The sequence below is a fragment of the Passer montanus genome, unplaced genomic scaffold (assembly GCF_014805655.1).
Source record: "Passer montanus isolate IOZ18808 unplaced genomic scaffold, ASM1480565v1 scaffold36, whole genome shotgun sequence".
Lineage (NCBI taxonomy): Eukaryota > Metazoa > Chordata > Aves > Passeriformes > Passeridae > Passer > Passer montanus.
Genome location: NW_024368374.1, coordinates 7,111,824 through 7,128,850, shown reverse-complemented (window position 1 = coordinate 7,128,850; position 17,027 = coordinate 7,111,824). Strand labels below are relative to the sequence as shown.

Sequence of the window (17,027 nt, the reverse complement as noted above, 5' to 3'; positions counted from 1 at the left end):
TTAGAGGCATGTAGGGAATTCCACGGTCAAAATAGGACAAGCAATGGATTCAGCATGCTTGCTAGGATTAAATCATTATTTAGTGGGTGAACGGGGCTGCATCTGAGACTTCTGCAGCTAAATCTAAGTTACAACTAAGGTGGAATTCAAGCTTCTTAAACGTGACCCCTTGCAATCACAATTCTTCCCATAGACATATTTTTCTCTGTCTTTTCACTAGTAGTAACAAGCCTATAAATGCAGATACAATAGGGGATGCTCTGAAGACACTGGAAATAAAGTTTGAAAAACTACTGGGTCTTGAACAGTTATCACAGCAACTGACATGATAAGTATTAAACATTTAGATTAAGATTTCTGATTCTGCTAATGACTTCAGGTCCACATACAAGAATTTGAATTTTCATGTCCAAAAAGCTTTGCAGAAATTTGATCCCAAATTAATTAACCCCAAACCAGGATACACATAAAAAAAAGCTAAGTCTGACTGACACAATATTGTCAGTCAGACTTAGCAACACAGAAAGGTGCCATCTCTGCTTGCTGCAAACATCTGTAGCCTCTTCTGCAGTGAAATGCTTCTACTGTTGCACAAATCCCTTAACACTATCAGCCAATTTTCACTGCAAACCTCACAATCTACTGCTCAAAGTGATGTGAAAGTGGTTTTCAGGGTCTGCAATCTAACTAATAAAGGCTTTAAAATCTGTATGTATTAAACTTGGTTTGGAATTTGAAGTTTAAAATTTGATTTTTTTGGTGTTTTATGTGACAGACTCCTTGATTCTCCACAACGAACTCTTATAGATCACTTAAACGCGACATTATTTTCTACAGCTCTCAAGCAAGTTACCACATACAGGAAGTATGTGAGCTCAAATACTAAAAGCACCTATGGCAAAGCTTCTCCTGATAAAAAGCTTTCAGCAATGTTAATAAACATGTATTACCAGAAAGAATCTGGGAAAGCAGTAAGCTGGGACCAGAAACAAAGACAAGCCTATACCACTGCAGTGTTCTCTTCAAATTCAATTTGCTTTGTAACCAAATACATTTTGGAAAGTAACAGACCCACTGCTTTGGCATCCAAAATGAACCTGGAGCCAGAAAGAACTGTGTAAGGAATCTACTTACCTGTGCCAAACAAAAGACCAGGGATGAAACAACTAACTTGGCTCAGACATATAATGGTTGTCATTCCAAACCAGAAGAAAGGAAAAACAACACATGCACACAGTGGAGTTCCTTACCATACATTATGTATGGATCAATATATCCCTCCATGAAGTAGCTGAGACAAGAAAATTGCTAAATAGCTGTAAAGTAAATGTGCCCTTTGTGCAGAAATCTTTTTATTGCTTCACTATTGTCTGGATGCAGGAGATGAAAATTTTCTGTTGTTGAACCATGAGGGCTCAAGGCCTGAAAAACACTTTCTGAATCAAGTCTATTCATCTGCAATTGCAATTGCATTCCTCTCCCCCATTATCATACATCAAGATCCACCTTGAATGGATTCTATGTAGAAACATGAAGACCAATAGCAAAGCAGTTCTTTTATCCATGTCTCCCCACTGAACTGCTCTTCTAGAGCATCACTCTCCTATGTAGCCAGGTTTCTTGTAATTATATAAAAGTATTTCACAGCCATTTGATAGCAAACTGGACTCTAGACTAACTCTGGCATTATTTTTTTTTTTAAATTTTTAAATCCCTGTTGTTTTCTACCAAAAGTCATTTTTAGTCAAGCAAATCAAGCTCTTCTACTTTCTTTTTATATTTTATCCTGGATATACTAACACTTCTTATTTACAACACCTGGAGTCAGCTTAATTTCATCTTTTGTAAATATGAGTTATCAAATTACAGCTGAAATCTCAGCAGAATCCTGTAAACATCCCAAGCTATACTAACAACAACTGTCCTAATGCATTTTATGATCACACAAAGCTTTACAGATACATTATACTGGAGATAATATTTATCTTGTGAGTCAGATAGCTTGCCTGCTTCTTCCTGCTCCTTATCAAGTTTCAAGTGATATCCCCATCCATAATTTATTAATCTTATGCACAAACTTGCATTGTATACACCTGCATTTCACCCACTTCAGGGTACCATTTGGATAATTTCAGGGACTCCTTTGGACAACAGCATGTTCTTGTTGATATTTTACCACTTCTGGAATATGGATCTCCTGTTCCATTAGAGTCATCTGGATGATCAGCTTTGCTGAAATACCAAGTATTTCTAGAATGTCATGTTAGCTGAAGGACACCTGAGTGCATTGATTACTGAGTGATTAAGGAGGAATATATTTACATCCTAGGCTGGCTGTGCATCATGCTTTAGCATTCAATCCTTTCCTATTTCATGCACAATTTAGAACCTTTAACAACAACAAAAAAAAGGTTATACTGAGCCTGCTAAAGTTCTTTGGAAACAGCAATCAAAAACATTCTGTTCTATGCTTTCCAGGGAACAGGCAACATGCAGGTATCTGGCCTCAAGACTCCACTGCATACTTGCAATTCTTTACACCTGCATTTTCTAGTCCTGTCTGCTTGCCACTGGCCCTCATATCTGCCAAAACTATATCCTAAATAGATGTAACCTTACCCAACATTAGGCTTCTTTTTCTCTGTGGAAAGTTCCCAGGCACCTCACAGAAATGTTTACTGTACTACTTGCCCAGACCCAGCAGCACAGTAGCACCATACAAGAAGATGATCCAGCAATGTACATTTATGTGCTTCTGAAAAGAACTCCAAACCCAATACTCTTCTGTTTAATTACTGTCACCAACATGAGACTAGATTCTTTCCCATCAAAAATAATGGATCTGTTTTTCAGTTGAGAGGACAAGGCTCAGTAACGAAAAAAAAAATAAAAATGACAACACACTGAAATTCTATGAACATAATGCACAATTGGAAAGCTATTGTAGAGAAATCAGTGCTCTGTATGGCATTTGAAAGACCTGACAGAGGATGAACAAAGAAAGCTGTGTGGGCATAATAACAATCTACTATGTGTCATATCTTTGCTGGAAAGTGATGCAAGGAAACTTTGATGTGTACATAGCTGCAATTAAAAGAAAAGATAGGGTATTTCCAAGGTACATTTTCCTCCTGTTCATGCAATTTTCCTTTTCATAAGCATTAAAAGGGTGTAGTAAGCATAAAACAGTATCTTTTACAAATATTTTATTGAAAATGCTATATACATATGTCAGATTTACAAAATGTGTAGAAATGCACTAACACACACGGGCCAGAAGTGAAAAAGTAATCAAATAATCAATAATTTATCTCAAAACCCTCACACTTGACAGTGCTCTTGTATCCATTTGTAGTACAAAGCAGGGAAATGAACATAAACACTAGCCAGTCCTCTGCACCTCTGATCAATATTTGTTGATATTCACTCTTATTTTTCAGCTCTCTTAGCAGGTGATTTTTAAAACTCATTCATGTTGGAAGAACTTTAACTGGTTCCAGTTGTTTAGACTGCCCTTGTAACTTACTAAATATTTTCACTCATTAATGCACGGCATAGCCACCAGATGCTCCCCAAAACTGCACTGCCAGCAGTGTCAAACTCTAATGGGAGATAGTCACTCTGCTTTTGACCCCAATTCAAAAAAAAATTCTCTTTCAGAAAAAACACAGTTTAGCTTCTCAAATTCCCACACTCACCTTGGGCTTTATTTAGGCACCTCAAGGATCTGTCTGCAAGCTTCATTTGTATGGGCTATCATTTGAAGAATAAGAGTAAAAAATCAGATAAGATTTCAGATTTAATTGAATTTTAAATCTAGGTAAGAGTCAAAGTACCTTTTTTTTTTTTTTGGTACATCTAACAGGATCTGATCCAAAATCTTTGCCTGATCACAAAACAAGAAACAAAATACAACATATATGGAAAGCATAACAAAAAGAATAAATGCAAACTTAAGTATGTGTCATATTATTTTAATATAAGTCTGCCTGCTGCTTAAGAGCTTTACTGAGATGTCTCTTGGCTGCATAAACTGAAAGAGTTAACTCTGTCCACAGAATGGTGCCTTTCAGAGTATAAACTCTTCAAGTCTAAAGCAGCTGAGGATGCAATACAATTACACTTCATTTAAATGGTATCTTTCAACAGACAAATCGTTGGCAAAACAGAGAAGAAGAGAAAGGCTGACCACTCTCTGTATATTAACTTCTTTTAAGAATTAATGAGCAATAATATTTACTACTGGTTTGGCATTTATAGTTCTTACTGCAGCTCTTTCTTCAGCTACCTTGAAAAGCACATCTATCCAACCTCTGAACTGTAAAGATCATCCAAGAGAAACACATTATACACAGTATTTATGAAAATGGCCCATATCTAGAGCATCAAAGCAAAAGTATAAGTGAAACCATTGAGGAATGGGCTACTGGAAAAACAAATGGAGAACAAGCAAAGGAGATAAACCATATCCTCACTGAACAGCTGATTATTCAAAAGGGAAGGAAGGTGTCATAGGCTTCTCTAGAAGCTCCAGTACCTGAGACCTATCTACCAATTACTGGATGCTAAACAGTCACCTGAAATAATCTGAAGCTCTTTGAATGATGTCCTAGAGCACCTGCCCTAGACAACTGAATTTTCTAGGACAACTAGAAAGCCCTTCGTAGTGTGAGAAAGAACTTCTCTCTGTCATTAAGCAACAGGAATAGCAGTGTGGATAACTGTATTCACTTCCAGTGAATTTGGCCCTTCCAACTTCGAAACCTCTTATGATTACACTGTTTCTTAATGGCTTTAAGTGGCTGAACTTACTTGTAACCAGTCTTTAACTCACATTACACAGGAGCTGTTTATATTTGTGCACAGCTAGCCTATAATGTAATGACCTTGGTTATCTTCTGTCTCTTCTTCCTTTCCCTCATTTGGATAATAAACTGCTTTAGATGTAAAACAGATTGCTGCATGTCTGCAAAAGGAAGAAGGGGAATTTATATTACCATGATTTTAAATCAAGTTGAAGAGTGACATGATCATGTAAGTCATGCAAGCTGACAAAACCTCAGTCATTTCACAGACAGTCAAAAAAAGACAGCTATTAATTTACTATTAATAACACATGCACAGCCACATCTATCAAGTCATGTGCTGCTGATTCATCTATTACTACAAAAAAAAAAAAAAAGAAAAAAAGAAAGAAAGAAAAGAAAAAGCAAAACCAATACCAGAATTTAAAATCCCTGCATTTAAAGTTGCAGCATTTAATTACATATTACATTCTTGCAAGAACAGACAACACATTAGCCTTGCACAAGGCTAGGAAAGGAAGGAAAGGGAGACTAACCTCCTGGGTACCCAACAACTTTTGGCATCAGAGAAGGCACCAAGGCAGAGCAATGCCAGCTTGTAAGCTTCTTGGCATGGTTGTGACAGCCTGGGCACATGTGAGGAACTGGCTTTGTTTTGAGGAATTCTGGAAAAGCAATGGCCACGAGAGCTGCTCCACAACTATGAAGACTATTTTCCTTCCCAGTGTGTCTGCAACCCTTCACAGCTACCAAGGGCCTGACAGTGGCAGTGGCACAAGATAAAGCAGCCATGACTACCAGTGAGCAAGAGTAAACCAAAATCAATTCAAAGCTATTTCTTACGAACAGTAATTCTGTGATAGAAGTCTGAATAGTTTTGACAGCTACAACTATACTTCGAGAATGCAGCAATACAACTTGAATTGCACAGGGTGGACCTGCAAGGAACTCCCCTGAGGTCTCATCTAACAATGCACAGCATTTTCCAACAGATGACACACCAGCCTGTATTTGTACCATACATAATTGCAAAGAGGATCCAGCAAAAGTCATTTATGGGTGAAGTTGTGGCCTTTCCATTTTCATAAAACCCACTCCAAAATCCATTTATAAACACTGTCTGAGTTTCTACAAAATAAATGCACAATTTCTTTTAAATAATCAGATAATGAAATTAAGGAATGTCTTCCACTCTTTAATGTTAGCAATTTTCATGAATCTTTATTATTTTGGTTAATCAGATTGCATCCAATTAAGATAAAGAGAAGTTTAAGCTATCAGTTTAAGTTATGCTAAATGTTTGTACATTAAATGAAAATAATAAGTAAAATGCCCACAGCTCTAATTTTTTTTATTTAATTCAAACTGCTTACATTAGACAAACTTTCTACTTAGAAAAAACTACTAACTACTTCTACTTACTCTTACAAGAAGAGATCCTACCAGTTTTTTCCCCTTCTTTTCCCCCCATAAAGCAAGTAATATAGGGCTATTTCTTTCCCATCAACAGCATAGTCAGAGAAGAAATCAGATTAACTGATTGCAGTGCCCTGGAAATATTATAATATTGCCAGACACAAACCTGCCAAGCCTAACATGCTTAGTACAAGGCTCATCCAACTGATACCAGACTGAGGCAATAACAGCACCTGAACCTCAGCAGCTTTAGTACTTCACAGCCTTGGGGGTTAAACATGTCTGACTAGAGTAATGGAAACCAAGTTTTAGGGGCATTCTCCAGCTGCAACTTAGGGCTGTAAATTCATTCCCAACACGCACCTCCAAGAACCAGTACCATCCTTGTAAAATGTGATGTTAGATGCTCATGGAAATAGATGAGCTCAAAAAGTTCAGGTGCTTGAGGACAAAGACATTCACTGAGGGTAGAACTGTGAATCAACACACCTAAATGAGGCACTTTCAGGATGTAGCTTTATTTATTTCAGCTTATAATAGCCAGGCTTTAGTTACAAAATGGAGACATCTCATTTAGGTATCTAAAATTATATGTCTGCGTGCAAATTAGGACTTCAAACCCCCATTATAGCAAGTGGAGACCTACTTGGTACAGACAGTGGAGCCTGGAGAGCAATTGAGTGCAAACTGATGTCAGCTGAAAAGCACTGAGTGCACTATACCTGGTGACTAAATCTTCACTAGTTTCAATGGGAGCCTAGATCCAAGGCCACATATAGAAACACACATTTAGACACCTAAAATTAGATGACTTCAGTATGCAGCTGAAGCACTGATATTTCAAACAAAATGTCTCCAGAATCTTCCTACAGTCAGGCTGAGTTTGCGGTGTGGAGATTGCAGTGTAGTCAAAAAAAGGAATAAAGGAGAAGATTAAAGAAGATACAAGGGAAGATTAACTGATCTGAATATATCAGAAAATCAAACAGGAAAAGGAGAACCTGAATGAACACTTTACAATGAATCTAGTACTTTATGAACTTACATCTCAGAATGCATTAAATAAGATAGAACGTAAGTTTAAAAAATATCTATTAGAAGAATGAGAAATAACCAAGGCAAAAAATATTAGATGTGTTTTGTCCATATAAAGATATTGATGCTCTTTAACACATTTTAAACAGAAATCAATGGCAGAAAACTATGTTTTTCCTAAGACACACAACAATCAACATCACGAGATATATGAATTAATGCATTCTCTTTTTTTCTTTAATTTGCTACTGCAGAAGAAGATAAAACAAGTCTAGTTTGCTTTTCAATCAAACTTGTACCAAATTCAATTTGTTCTGGGAACGGAATGTTTTAGAAGTCTAGTATTTATTACACTAACAAAGTAGGCATAACTGTAATGTGAGCTGCTCTGGCAGAAAAGCAGCATGATAAAGTAAGTTTTTTCCAATAACAGCTTCTTGTGTCATCCCTGCCTGCTTCTTTAATGGCTCCATGAGACTGGGACCACAAAGACCTGGTCAGTCACCAGAATTAATGGAGGACAAGGTCAGGCAGTTCCCAGAGAAGGCTGAGGGAGCTCTGTTATGAGGTTAATTCTCATGGTCACTCTCAGAGCCGAGAGAGGCCAATCTAAAGAACAGAATTCTGGATTGCTGTGTTTTATTCTTGTCAGGAGAATGACCTTGTTTTGCACTACTTTGAAATTTTCATTGAGTTAGCACAACAAATTTGAAAGATGGTCGTGACTCTAGAAGACTGCCTCTGCCCTGCTGCAAGAGGGGCAGAATCAAGGAGATGCGTCTGAACCCAGCTTTAATTCAGCAGTTGTACTAGAAGAGCTGCAGCAGCAGGGCTTACAGGCAAGTTTTACCTGCCAATAGTACTTGACTTAGGAAGTGAACTTGTGCTATGTGTCAAAGCCAACACATGAACATTCTACATGCACTGCAGTGAGGGCTTAATACATCGTTATTTCTTTACCTTACCAGAAGGGTGTTTGCCGTATCTCAATCCAATTTGTAGGCTAACCTACCAGTAAAAGGTAGAATGGTTAAGTCTTCAACAATATTTGCAAGGGCATTCATGCACCCTGTTTGTCAATCTAAGCTATAAAAAGAACAGCTCCTACTTAAAATTATTTTGGAATGAGACAGCTCCAAATCAAGCTGCTACAACCACGCTTTGTGACCACTTTTCCTCATCATCTTGTTTCAATACAAAATGGAATTATGTCTCCTCTGCAGTCATACTCCCACATAGCTAGCCAATACTAATATTATTTTTAGTTTGAGTGAAGATATCTAGAAATAGAAAAACTTTAATTAAAAAAAAAATTGTGTATATTGAAGGTCATTCCCAAAAAGAGGTGCTTTAGAGTTAAGCTACTCCTATAGACTCAGCTCTGACTCTCTGCACAGACATCCTTAACCAAGAATTAATTAGCTTCAAATCACTGTAGTTTGCTCTGAGCCCGTATTTTCAGTTGATTTGTCTAAGCTTCCCTCAATGCCTTTTATAAAGGCCCTCTAAATACTTCCAGTGGAGATCCTAAAATTAATATGTAGAAAAGGAAGTTAATCTAAGTATCCATGTCCAGTTCCAGCCTTACATAGTATCTTTAGTCTTCTGCATAGAAGGAATGGATATGACAACTGAAATAATTTACCATTTAGGGTAAGGTTGTTTTGAGGGCTTTTAAATTTTTTTTTAAAATTAACTAATACATAAAACCTTACATCTGTTTTCAGAAGGCTACTGTGGAGAAAGCTGCAAATCATCATTAAAGATGAAAAGGAAAGCAAATAAACTTACACATGTTTTCATCCAGCATTTCAGTATTTAGAAATGAGAAACACATACATGGAAACAAGGATGAAAAATTAGTTTCTTCTCAGGCTACTGAGCCTAAAAAAGCACCCAGAGCAGCTTCTCTGGCTGGCTTCAGTAAGCTGTTCTTAACGGAAGCAGGAAAACCAAAGCACTAGATCTCTGTAATGCACATCTGGGTTTACTTGTAAGGGGTCCATTCCTCAGGCTGTTAAAAGCTACCTAGAAGACTAGATATGCTCTAGGAGAGAACTCTTGTTAATAGTGTTTTATTGCTTTTGCTAGTTTGTTCCATTACTAGAGAGCTGTGTATTTAAAGAAATGTTCTTTTATTCCTAAACTTTGCCCAGTGCTAATGTGGATACCAAGTAATTTCACAAACAAGCTACGGTATTTCTAGAGGTGATGTCACCCTTTAAGTCTATAATTGTGACCACTACTTCAGTGCCAGGTATCTTTGTGCATTATAAAATCACCACAGAATGACAGCACATGCTTCCTCCACTTACCATAGTGGTTTAGGATTTGATAATGAGCTATGGTGGTCTTGGGAGGGAAGCATCTCCCAATGACCATTAGCAACTAATAAAGTCCCATTCTCAGGGGTCTGTGGCAACTCGTACAGAATTTATGATAGGTCTTTAACCACTTCCAATATTAAAATAAAACTCAAAACCAAAGCACAAGATGATATTTGAACAAGATAAATGTAGGGGGTTTTGCTTAAAATGTACTTAGATAGCAGTTACTTTCAGACTTTAAGATGATCAGTCTGGCTGCTGTAACAGAATCTGTAAACAATCAAAACCACACCAAGCCTGACAGCAGAAACAAGTAGAAAATAGATCAAAAGCTGCCCTGCAGAAAACTTGGGGATACTGGTGGATGAAAAACTAGACACAAGCTGGCAATGTGTACTTGCAGCCCAGACAGCCAACTGTATCTTGGGCTGCATCAAAGGCAGCATGGCCAGCAGGACAAGGGAAGGTGATTCTCCTCCCACCTGGAGCCCTGGGTTCCTCAGCACAAGACAGACATGGATTTGAAGAGGGTCCAGAGGAGGGCCAAAAAAATGGCCAGAAGGTTGGAGCATTTCTCCCGTGAAGACAGGCTGAGAGAGTTGTTCAGCCTAAAGCACAGAAAATTCTGGGCATACCTTATTGCAGCCTTTGCTTATATAAAGGGGTTTATAAAATAGATGGAGAAAGACTTTTCATCAGGGCGTATTGTTACAGGTCAAGAGGCAGCATTTTAAACTGAAGGAAAAGAAGTTTAGATTGGATATAAGCAGGAAATTTCCATGAGGGTGGTGAGGCACTGTCACAGGTTGCCCAGAGAAGTCGTGGATGCCCCGTCTTCATTTCCAAAATGTTCCAGGCCAGACAGGATGGGACTCTACACAACCTGGTCTAGTGGAAGGTATCCCTCCCCATGGCACAGGGGTTGGAAGTTGATGACCATTAAACGTCTCTTCCAACCCAAACCATTCTGTAACAGTTTTATTCAAAAAATGTTCTGGGTAATGGACAGGTTTGGTTTTGCAAACTCATGCTGATCTGAGAACAAACTAAAGTTTATGTTTCACTACTGTAGTCTCAGAACTGATGCATCTTCTTTTCCTCTTGAATTCCTTGAAAACACTTTTCAGAAGAATTTTATTTCTTATTTCAAAGAGAAAAAAAGAGGTTAAGCTTGCTTAACTTTTATCCCAGAGCCTAACCTTAATACTGATACTTCATTTAATTTCAAAGCATGGAGCATTTATGACTCATTCTAATTTACATAACTCTTCTTATTCTATTATGAAAATGGCAATTTTCCTTTGCAGAGACATATAGAACATGGTCTCTCTTATTGTGTCAAGTAACATTTAATAGCCTTTAGCTGTAACTTGGGACTGTTACAAAATGTCCTCAAGATGAGTCATCTTCATTCATTTATTCTGCAATAGGAAGAATTCATGAATGAGTGATCTGCAGTAATTCACTTCTACAAAGAGAACTCATTCATACATTTCAAACCTGGTTTTCTGAATCACTGTAACGTAGCTGATTATTTCATATTAACAGAAGAAAATTTTGGCTTAAGGAAAATTTCCACAGAAGTCTATGTATTTCTAGTATATGATAAAATTTTCATATATTTAAAAGACCTCTTTTGAAAATAATTTTTTTGGTTTAACACATGGTTACACAGACAAATATGTTCCTATCTATCTAGCAAGAAATGCATGGCGTTTTTGTGAAGTTAGAGACTGACAAATGGTTTAAATTGAAGCTGCATCAAGGGGGAGCACAAGTTGTCACTATCACACAAATCACTAGGCAGGCAAAGAAAATATTTTATAATATCCAAAAAGTATGGCCATTGGCACACAGAAGAGCTCAATCTAAACTATATTTACGTCAAAATACAGACAAGAGAAACCCAACTATGATCCAAGACTGCTAACTACTGAAATATAAAGTAAACATGCTTCTTATTCTACAGAAATAAAGAATAAAATACATGTTATTTTAATTCATTAAAAGGTCACCCAAATAAAGGAATGGAATTCACCAAGGATCAAGGGTCCCTTAACCATCACTGCTCTCCTGCCATCCTTAGAGATTTAAAACCAGGAATTATTCTGAAGAGTCTTTTCAATCAATATTATTCACTCAGTATTCTACTGTCATGGAAGAGGACCACAGCAAAAAGTTGTTTCTAACTTAATGTAGTTCCAAACCAGTCAAAGCTTTACAGACCACCTGTGAGAGCAGGCGTGGTAAGTCAGTACAAAGACCTGCATGCAAATGAAACATTTTCTTCAGAAGCATAGTTCAGAGAAAATGCATCACATGCTTCTCCATTAATTAGTGCTTTAAGTTTTCATTACTTCATTTACTCAAGGACAGCTCTAAACAGTCACTTTATTCACACCTCTCCTTTCTCCTGAAGAGACACTAACTCTCATCATTTTCAGGTTGAGAAATATTACCCGATGTTTACTCAAGGACAGCTCTAAACAGTCACTTTATTCACACCTCTCCTTTCTCCTGAAGAGACACTAACTCATCATTTTCAGGTTGAGAAATTTTACAGTGTTGCCAAAGTAAGGACAGTTCTCTTTAAAAATAGAACAGATGAAAGTACAGCTCAAAGATTAACAGAGAATCTGAATATTTCCAACAGGCAAATATTTGAATGCAAAAAACCCCTATTAACATTATGGTTAGATTTATTAACAATCCACATTGACTTCAGCAGACAGCACAATATCAAGGTGAATTGACCAGCAATAAAGCACAAGAGAGATTTAGAATCATTCAAACTAATGTATCTGGCTATCTGGGATCCATAAACAGCTCGCTTCTTCTCAACTTCCACTCTTTCATTTTAGTATTATATTTACATAATTTCAATTTTTTATATCATATATCACTGAAAAAACTGCATATGTGTTCTTTGCAGAGACTTTTAAGTTGGAGAATTTAAGAGATTTTTAAGTCAGTCATCTTCATGCTTGCTTTCTAAAAATAAACATCTTTGTGCATTTATCCAAACCATTCTCATTATATATTTCCACATCTATAACTATGATTTCAACTGAGTGCATACAGTGAAGAAAAAAAATCAAGAAACTGATGTGAGCTTTCTTTCTTTCAAGACAATGCAAGACTCCTGCAGCTGTAACCCACTTTGCAGACTGATAATCCATTTTGTAGACAAGTCAAGGGCAAACTATGTTTTTGTGGCAGAACAAAAAAGGACCAATACCAAATTACTCTCTATAGTTTACACCATCTAAAATAGCTTATTTTATACAAATCTCTGCACAGAAAACCAAACAGTAAACACACCTCATTATATGCTGCAATACGTATAATGAACAAGGAACAGCATCAATTACTAAGAGAATTTCTTAAGGAAGACAGACAACAACAACCCAAAAGGTAGTAAGATCCATTGGCACAGCACTCAAAAACACAGAAATGTCTCAGAAGTGGCAAGAAGAGACCAGCAAAGCAATATTCAAAAGATCAGGTGCAACCCAGGTTCTGTATGAATATTGCTGAATTCACAGATATGAAAAAAACTTTATACCCTTTATTTTATTGACAACTATAATCCACAATTTCATCTCCAGGAAGGGGGAAAGACAGGAAGAATATCTATATGACAGGAGGTTTGACAAAAGCTGTGGTACTGATTTGGGATGTAGTTTTCCAGATTGCAGTGCCATTTTTCAGGGAAGTTGTAAAGACTGTACCTCAGCTTACACTTGGTGAGTCCCAGAAACAATAATCTGATAACTTGCTCATGCTCACTTTCATATATAAAGGATGAAGAAATCCACAGCTGAATCAAATCACAATAGCAAGCTGCCTGCTCCGAAAGCAAGAGGCACTAGGCAAGGATAAAAGCTGTACCATGGAAGGTTAGAACCATATCTGTAAGGATATGATGTTAATATTTTTGCAGTTCATTAAACAATTCCTGCTTTGAAGACAATCATGCCAGGAAAGTGTCAATTCATTCTCCACCAGTGAGACCATTTGATAAATCAAAAATTAGAACCAAACATGCAACACATGCCACTTCCCTCAGTATTTTGTGCAATATAAGCAAAATATATCTTATCTTTTCTTTAAATTGAATTGCAATACAAAAATAATTTTATTTCCCTCAGTACTGTCAAATAGTTATTACATATCATGTTTCAAGTAAGCTGTATAGAATGGTGAGTTGCAACACTGATCCATTGGTGGCTCAAAGGATGCAAGAATACCATGCAATCAGCCCAGTCTTGAAATATTGTGCTAACAGACACATAAACTTTAAGAACTGTCAGTATAAACTTAATTACCATCTAAGGCCTCCTTTGAATCAGTTGTTTTGTAGCCAATGGACCTGCCTATGACACTGGAAAGCAGACCTTTGAGCTCTTCCCAGACTAGACAGAAGAGGGAAAGGAGATGGAAAATGTTTGCTTCAAATTTCCAGAACAGTATCTGTTGGGGCTGGGCCAACATCCAGAAAAAAAAAAAAAAGAAAAAAGGATGGATTCACTGGTCCAGATGATGACAAGCAAAAATGTGACCCCGTAACTGAATGTGTGGGTACTCTCTTCCAACACAGTAAAATAGTATTCTGTGCAGCAGCAATAGCTGATTGCTCATTTCTCACAGTACATTTATGTTTAACTGGTAGCTCTGGTGATTCAGAATAGAAAACACCCAAACTGACCATTGCATAAGGGCATGCTATGCTTAGATGAAATATTTGTATTTTGAAGCTGCACATGCTAGAACTCAGAAATAATGCCATTTGGCCCCTAGAGATAATGAGAAACTAGGTGGGAATAACTGACAGGGAAACAACATCCACATCATAGCAAAGAATTAAAAAATTTAACTCAAGCCATATTAACAGTTTGAGCTTTTAATTTGAGGTCTGTGAAATAAATGAGCTTAGTCAAAAGTTACTACAACAGCCTTTCCATGCTTGCTTTGCAATCTGAAAATGTTCCTCCCTTCTCCTCCCCACGAAATTTAATTTAATATAACGTAAGAAAAAGTACTTGGTTTATGACAGTAAAATCTAAATCCCAATGATCCTTAGCACATAATCTTTTAGGTCTTTAAACAGCTCTTGTATTTAAAATAAATTCTGTCATTCTTTTGCTTTCACCACAAATTGCCTTTTATTAATCCTGATTCAGATTCAGAAAATATGAAAATAAATGCATCAACTTTACCTGTAATGCACTGAAACTGTCCATCTTCTCTTCTTATTGTAAATGCTTCCCCTGGATTAACTTGCACAAGAATAACCTTAAAAATAAAAGAGTGTTTACAACCATTACACAGGAATATGTTACAGAAGTCTGGTATGTTCAAAAAAAAAGTTTTACTGGGAAAAAACAATTTGTTTATTCTGGTTAGTAAATACATTATTTTTCACTTCACACTTCTTGCTGTCTTCATCCCACAGAGAAATAGATAAGACAAGAACAAGCACAGATATTTTTAAACAAACATTTTTCAAAGAATGAAAGAGAGAATAACAGCTAAGTAAAACAGTACCTGTATGAATTTTATTTTCTCAACTGCTTGGTATAATTAAAAAGCTATTTGTACAGCTTAAATTATTTCAACAAATCGCATTAACTTCAACATTAATCAAACCATTACGTAAATTTTCAGAAGGAAGCCTAGAATTCCCAGTGCTTGACATCAATCACTTCACAAACAGTTTTCAACACATGGAAAATACTGTGTCATGTCCCTCTTTACGTGACCCAAGCATATTTGTACATTCATTAATGATAAAAAAATATTAGAAGTCATGACAAAGTAAGTGTACCAGATGCCCAGCATGAAACAGTATGCATAATTTTATTTGTGGAAAGCTGGTAATCCCAATTTTGTAAACCCATGCAATGCAGAAATGATAGCAAAGCACACAGCAGCCAAAATAAACAGAGAAAGTCTGTACCAAAGCAGAAGCCTGTTACCATTTTAGATTTCTGTACTTTTATTTGAAACCTGCCCTTCTGTGAGGAAAAGAAGTTTGTAAACATGAAAAACCTAGCTAAAATTGTGAACAAAGGAGAAAAAAAAAACTTTAAAAAGTAGAAAAGCAGGTGCATTTTATAATTTCCTTTCTGGATAGAATGTTCTTCAGTCTTGCTTGCACACATCTAAATAGAGCCTATGTCCTCCTCCCTCTACAAATCAGTAGGAAAGAAATCTTTAGAAACACAACTCCTGACCATTATGGCCAAAAATTTACTTTGTTAAATTGCTAAAATAAAATAAAATCTTTCAAGGAGACAAAAACACAACCAACCAACCAACCAACCAAAACCCCCAGAACTGGAAACTTGAGTGTTAATCATTTTAGGAATACTAGAGACAAAGGAAAAGATAAGAAAATGGCAGAAATAATATGAATTCCTCCCTTTCTGGTGGAGCAATTTCACAAATTAAAGAAAAGATGGCAAGTTCTAACACTAACATATTGATGAGATATCATAGACATTCACATTTTCAAGCTTAGGCTGTGTGAGTCAACACTGATTAGCTTGGGTTCAAGCAAGCACTTTAAAAATACTATCTTGTTTCACATGTTTTTTCTAGAAGCTTTGGCTGTTTGAGAAAAAATAATGAACTGTATCAATATTTACATTTTTATCAAACTATTACATCTTTCAGATCTTCTGAAGTGTGGCTTACTGTAAAATTCAGTTAGCATTCATAATATAATCTAAACAAGATGATTTTAGTAATGAATTTCAAAGAAGACAAAGGTCTTCAGAAAATACTGTATTGCCAGAGTATATTTTGAAGTGATTGAAGGTAGCATCTTAACAACTGGCTATCATCACCTTCAGAATGTGATGAAGCAGTGAAATAGGAATAGATGAGTTCTTAAAATTTCTTTTTTGGACTTCCCAAGCAAGCATAACTTTTTCAAGACATATTTCATTGATATACTCTTCCCTCTGCTACAATTGAAAATTTTAGCTTGACGTTTAGACTGGTATAAAAGTACCTAAAAGCTTTCATGGTACATGAGAATGTCTCTCCATCTGTTATGTGTGGGCTGGATAGCTACATTTGCCCATCTCTTTCGGCTGATTTAGGTGCCCAAACTCCTGGGAGGAGCCATTCTGGCTACAGCTGACATGTCAATCTGCACCATTCTCAGCTCAATATTCCTGGTCACCATCATATGAACTGTGAGAAACAGAAATGCTTTAGGGTGATGTCTAGCCCTTGATTCCTGCTTTTAAAGGAACAGGGAATGTGGGTTGACTGTATTTCCAGTTGTCCCTGTTTATGCTGTTGCCTGAGGCTGGTGGTCTGGGTAATAATGCTGTTGTAGGAACTTGCTGGCATTCCTGCCCCAGACCTCTTGCTGCAGGCCATCCAAACCTGAGGTCCAGCTGGCAGGGTGGATTTGAGCATGGGAACACAT

General features: G+C 36.8%; 1 protein-coding gene across 5 annotated transcripts in view; it reads right to left on the bottom strand.

Moving 5' to 3' along the window:
- FNDC3A (fibronectin type III domain containing 3A) overlaps nucleotides 1-17,027 on the bottom strand; it is a 109,009-nt gene that overhangs the window by 57,024 nt on the left and 34,958 nt on the right. For all 5 annotated transcript variants that reach the window (XM_039716600.1, XM_039716599.1, XM_039716604.1 and 2 more), the window contains one exon: nucleotides 14,803-14,878. In XM_039716600.1, coding sequence (XP_039572534.1) covers nucleotides 14,803-14,878 — 76 coding nt within the window. The remainder of the gene's footprint in view (nucleotides 1-14,802; nucleotides 14,879-17,027) is intronic.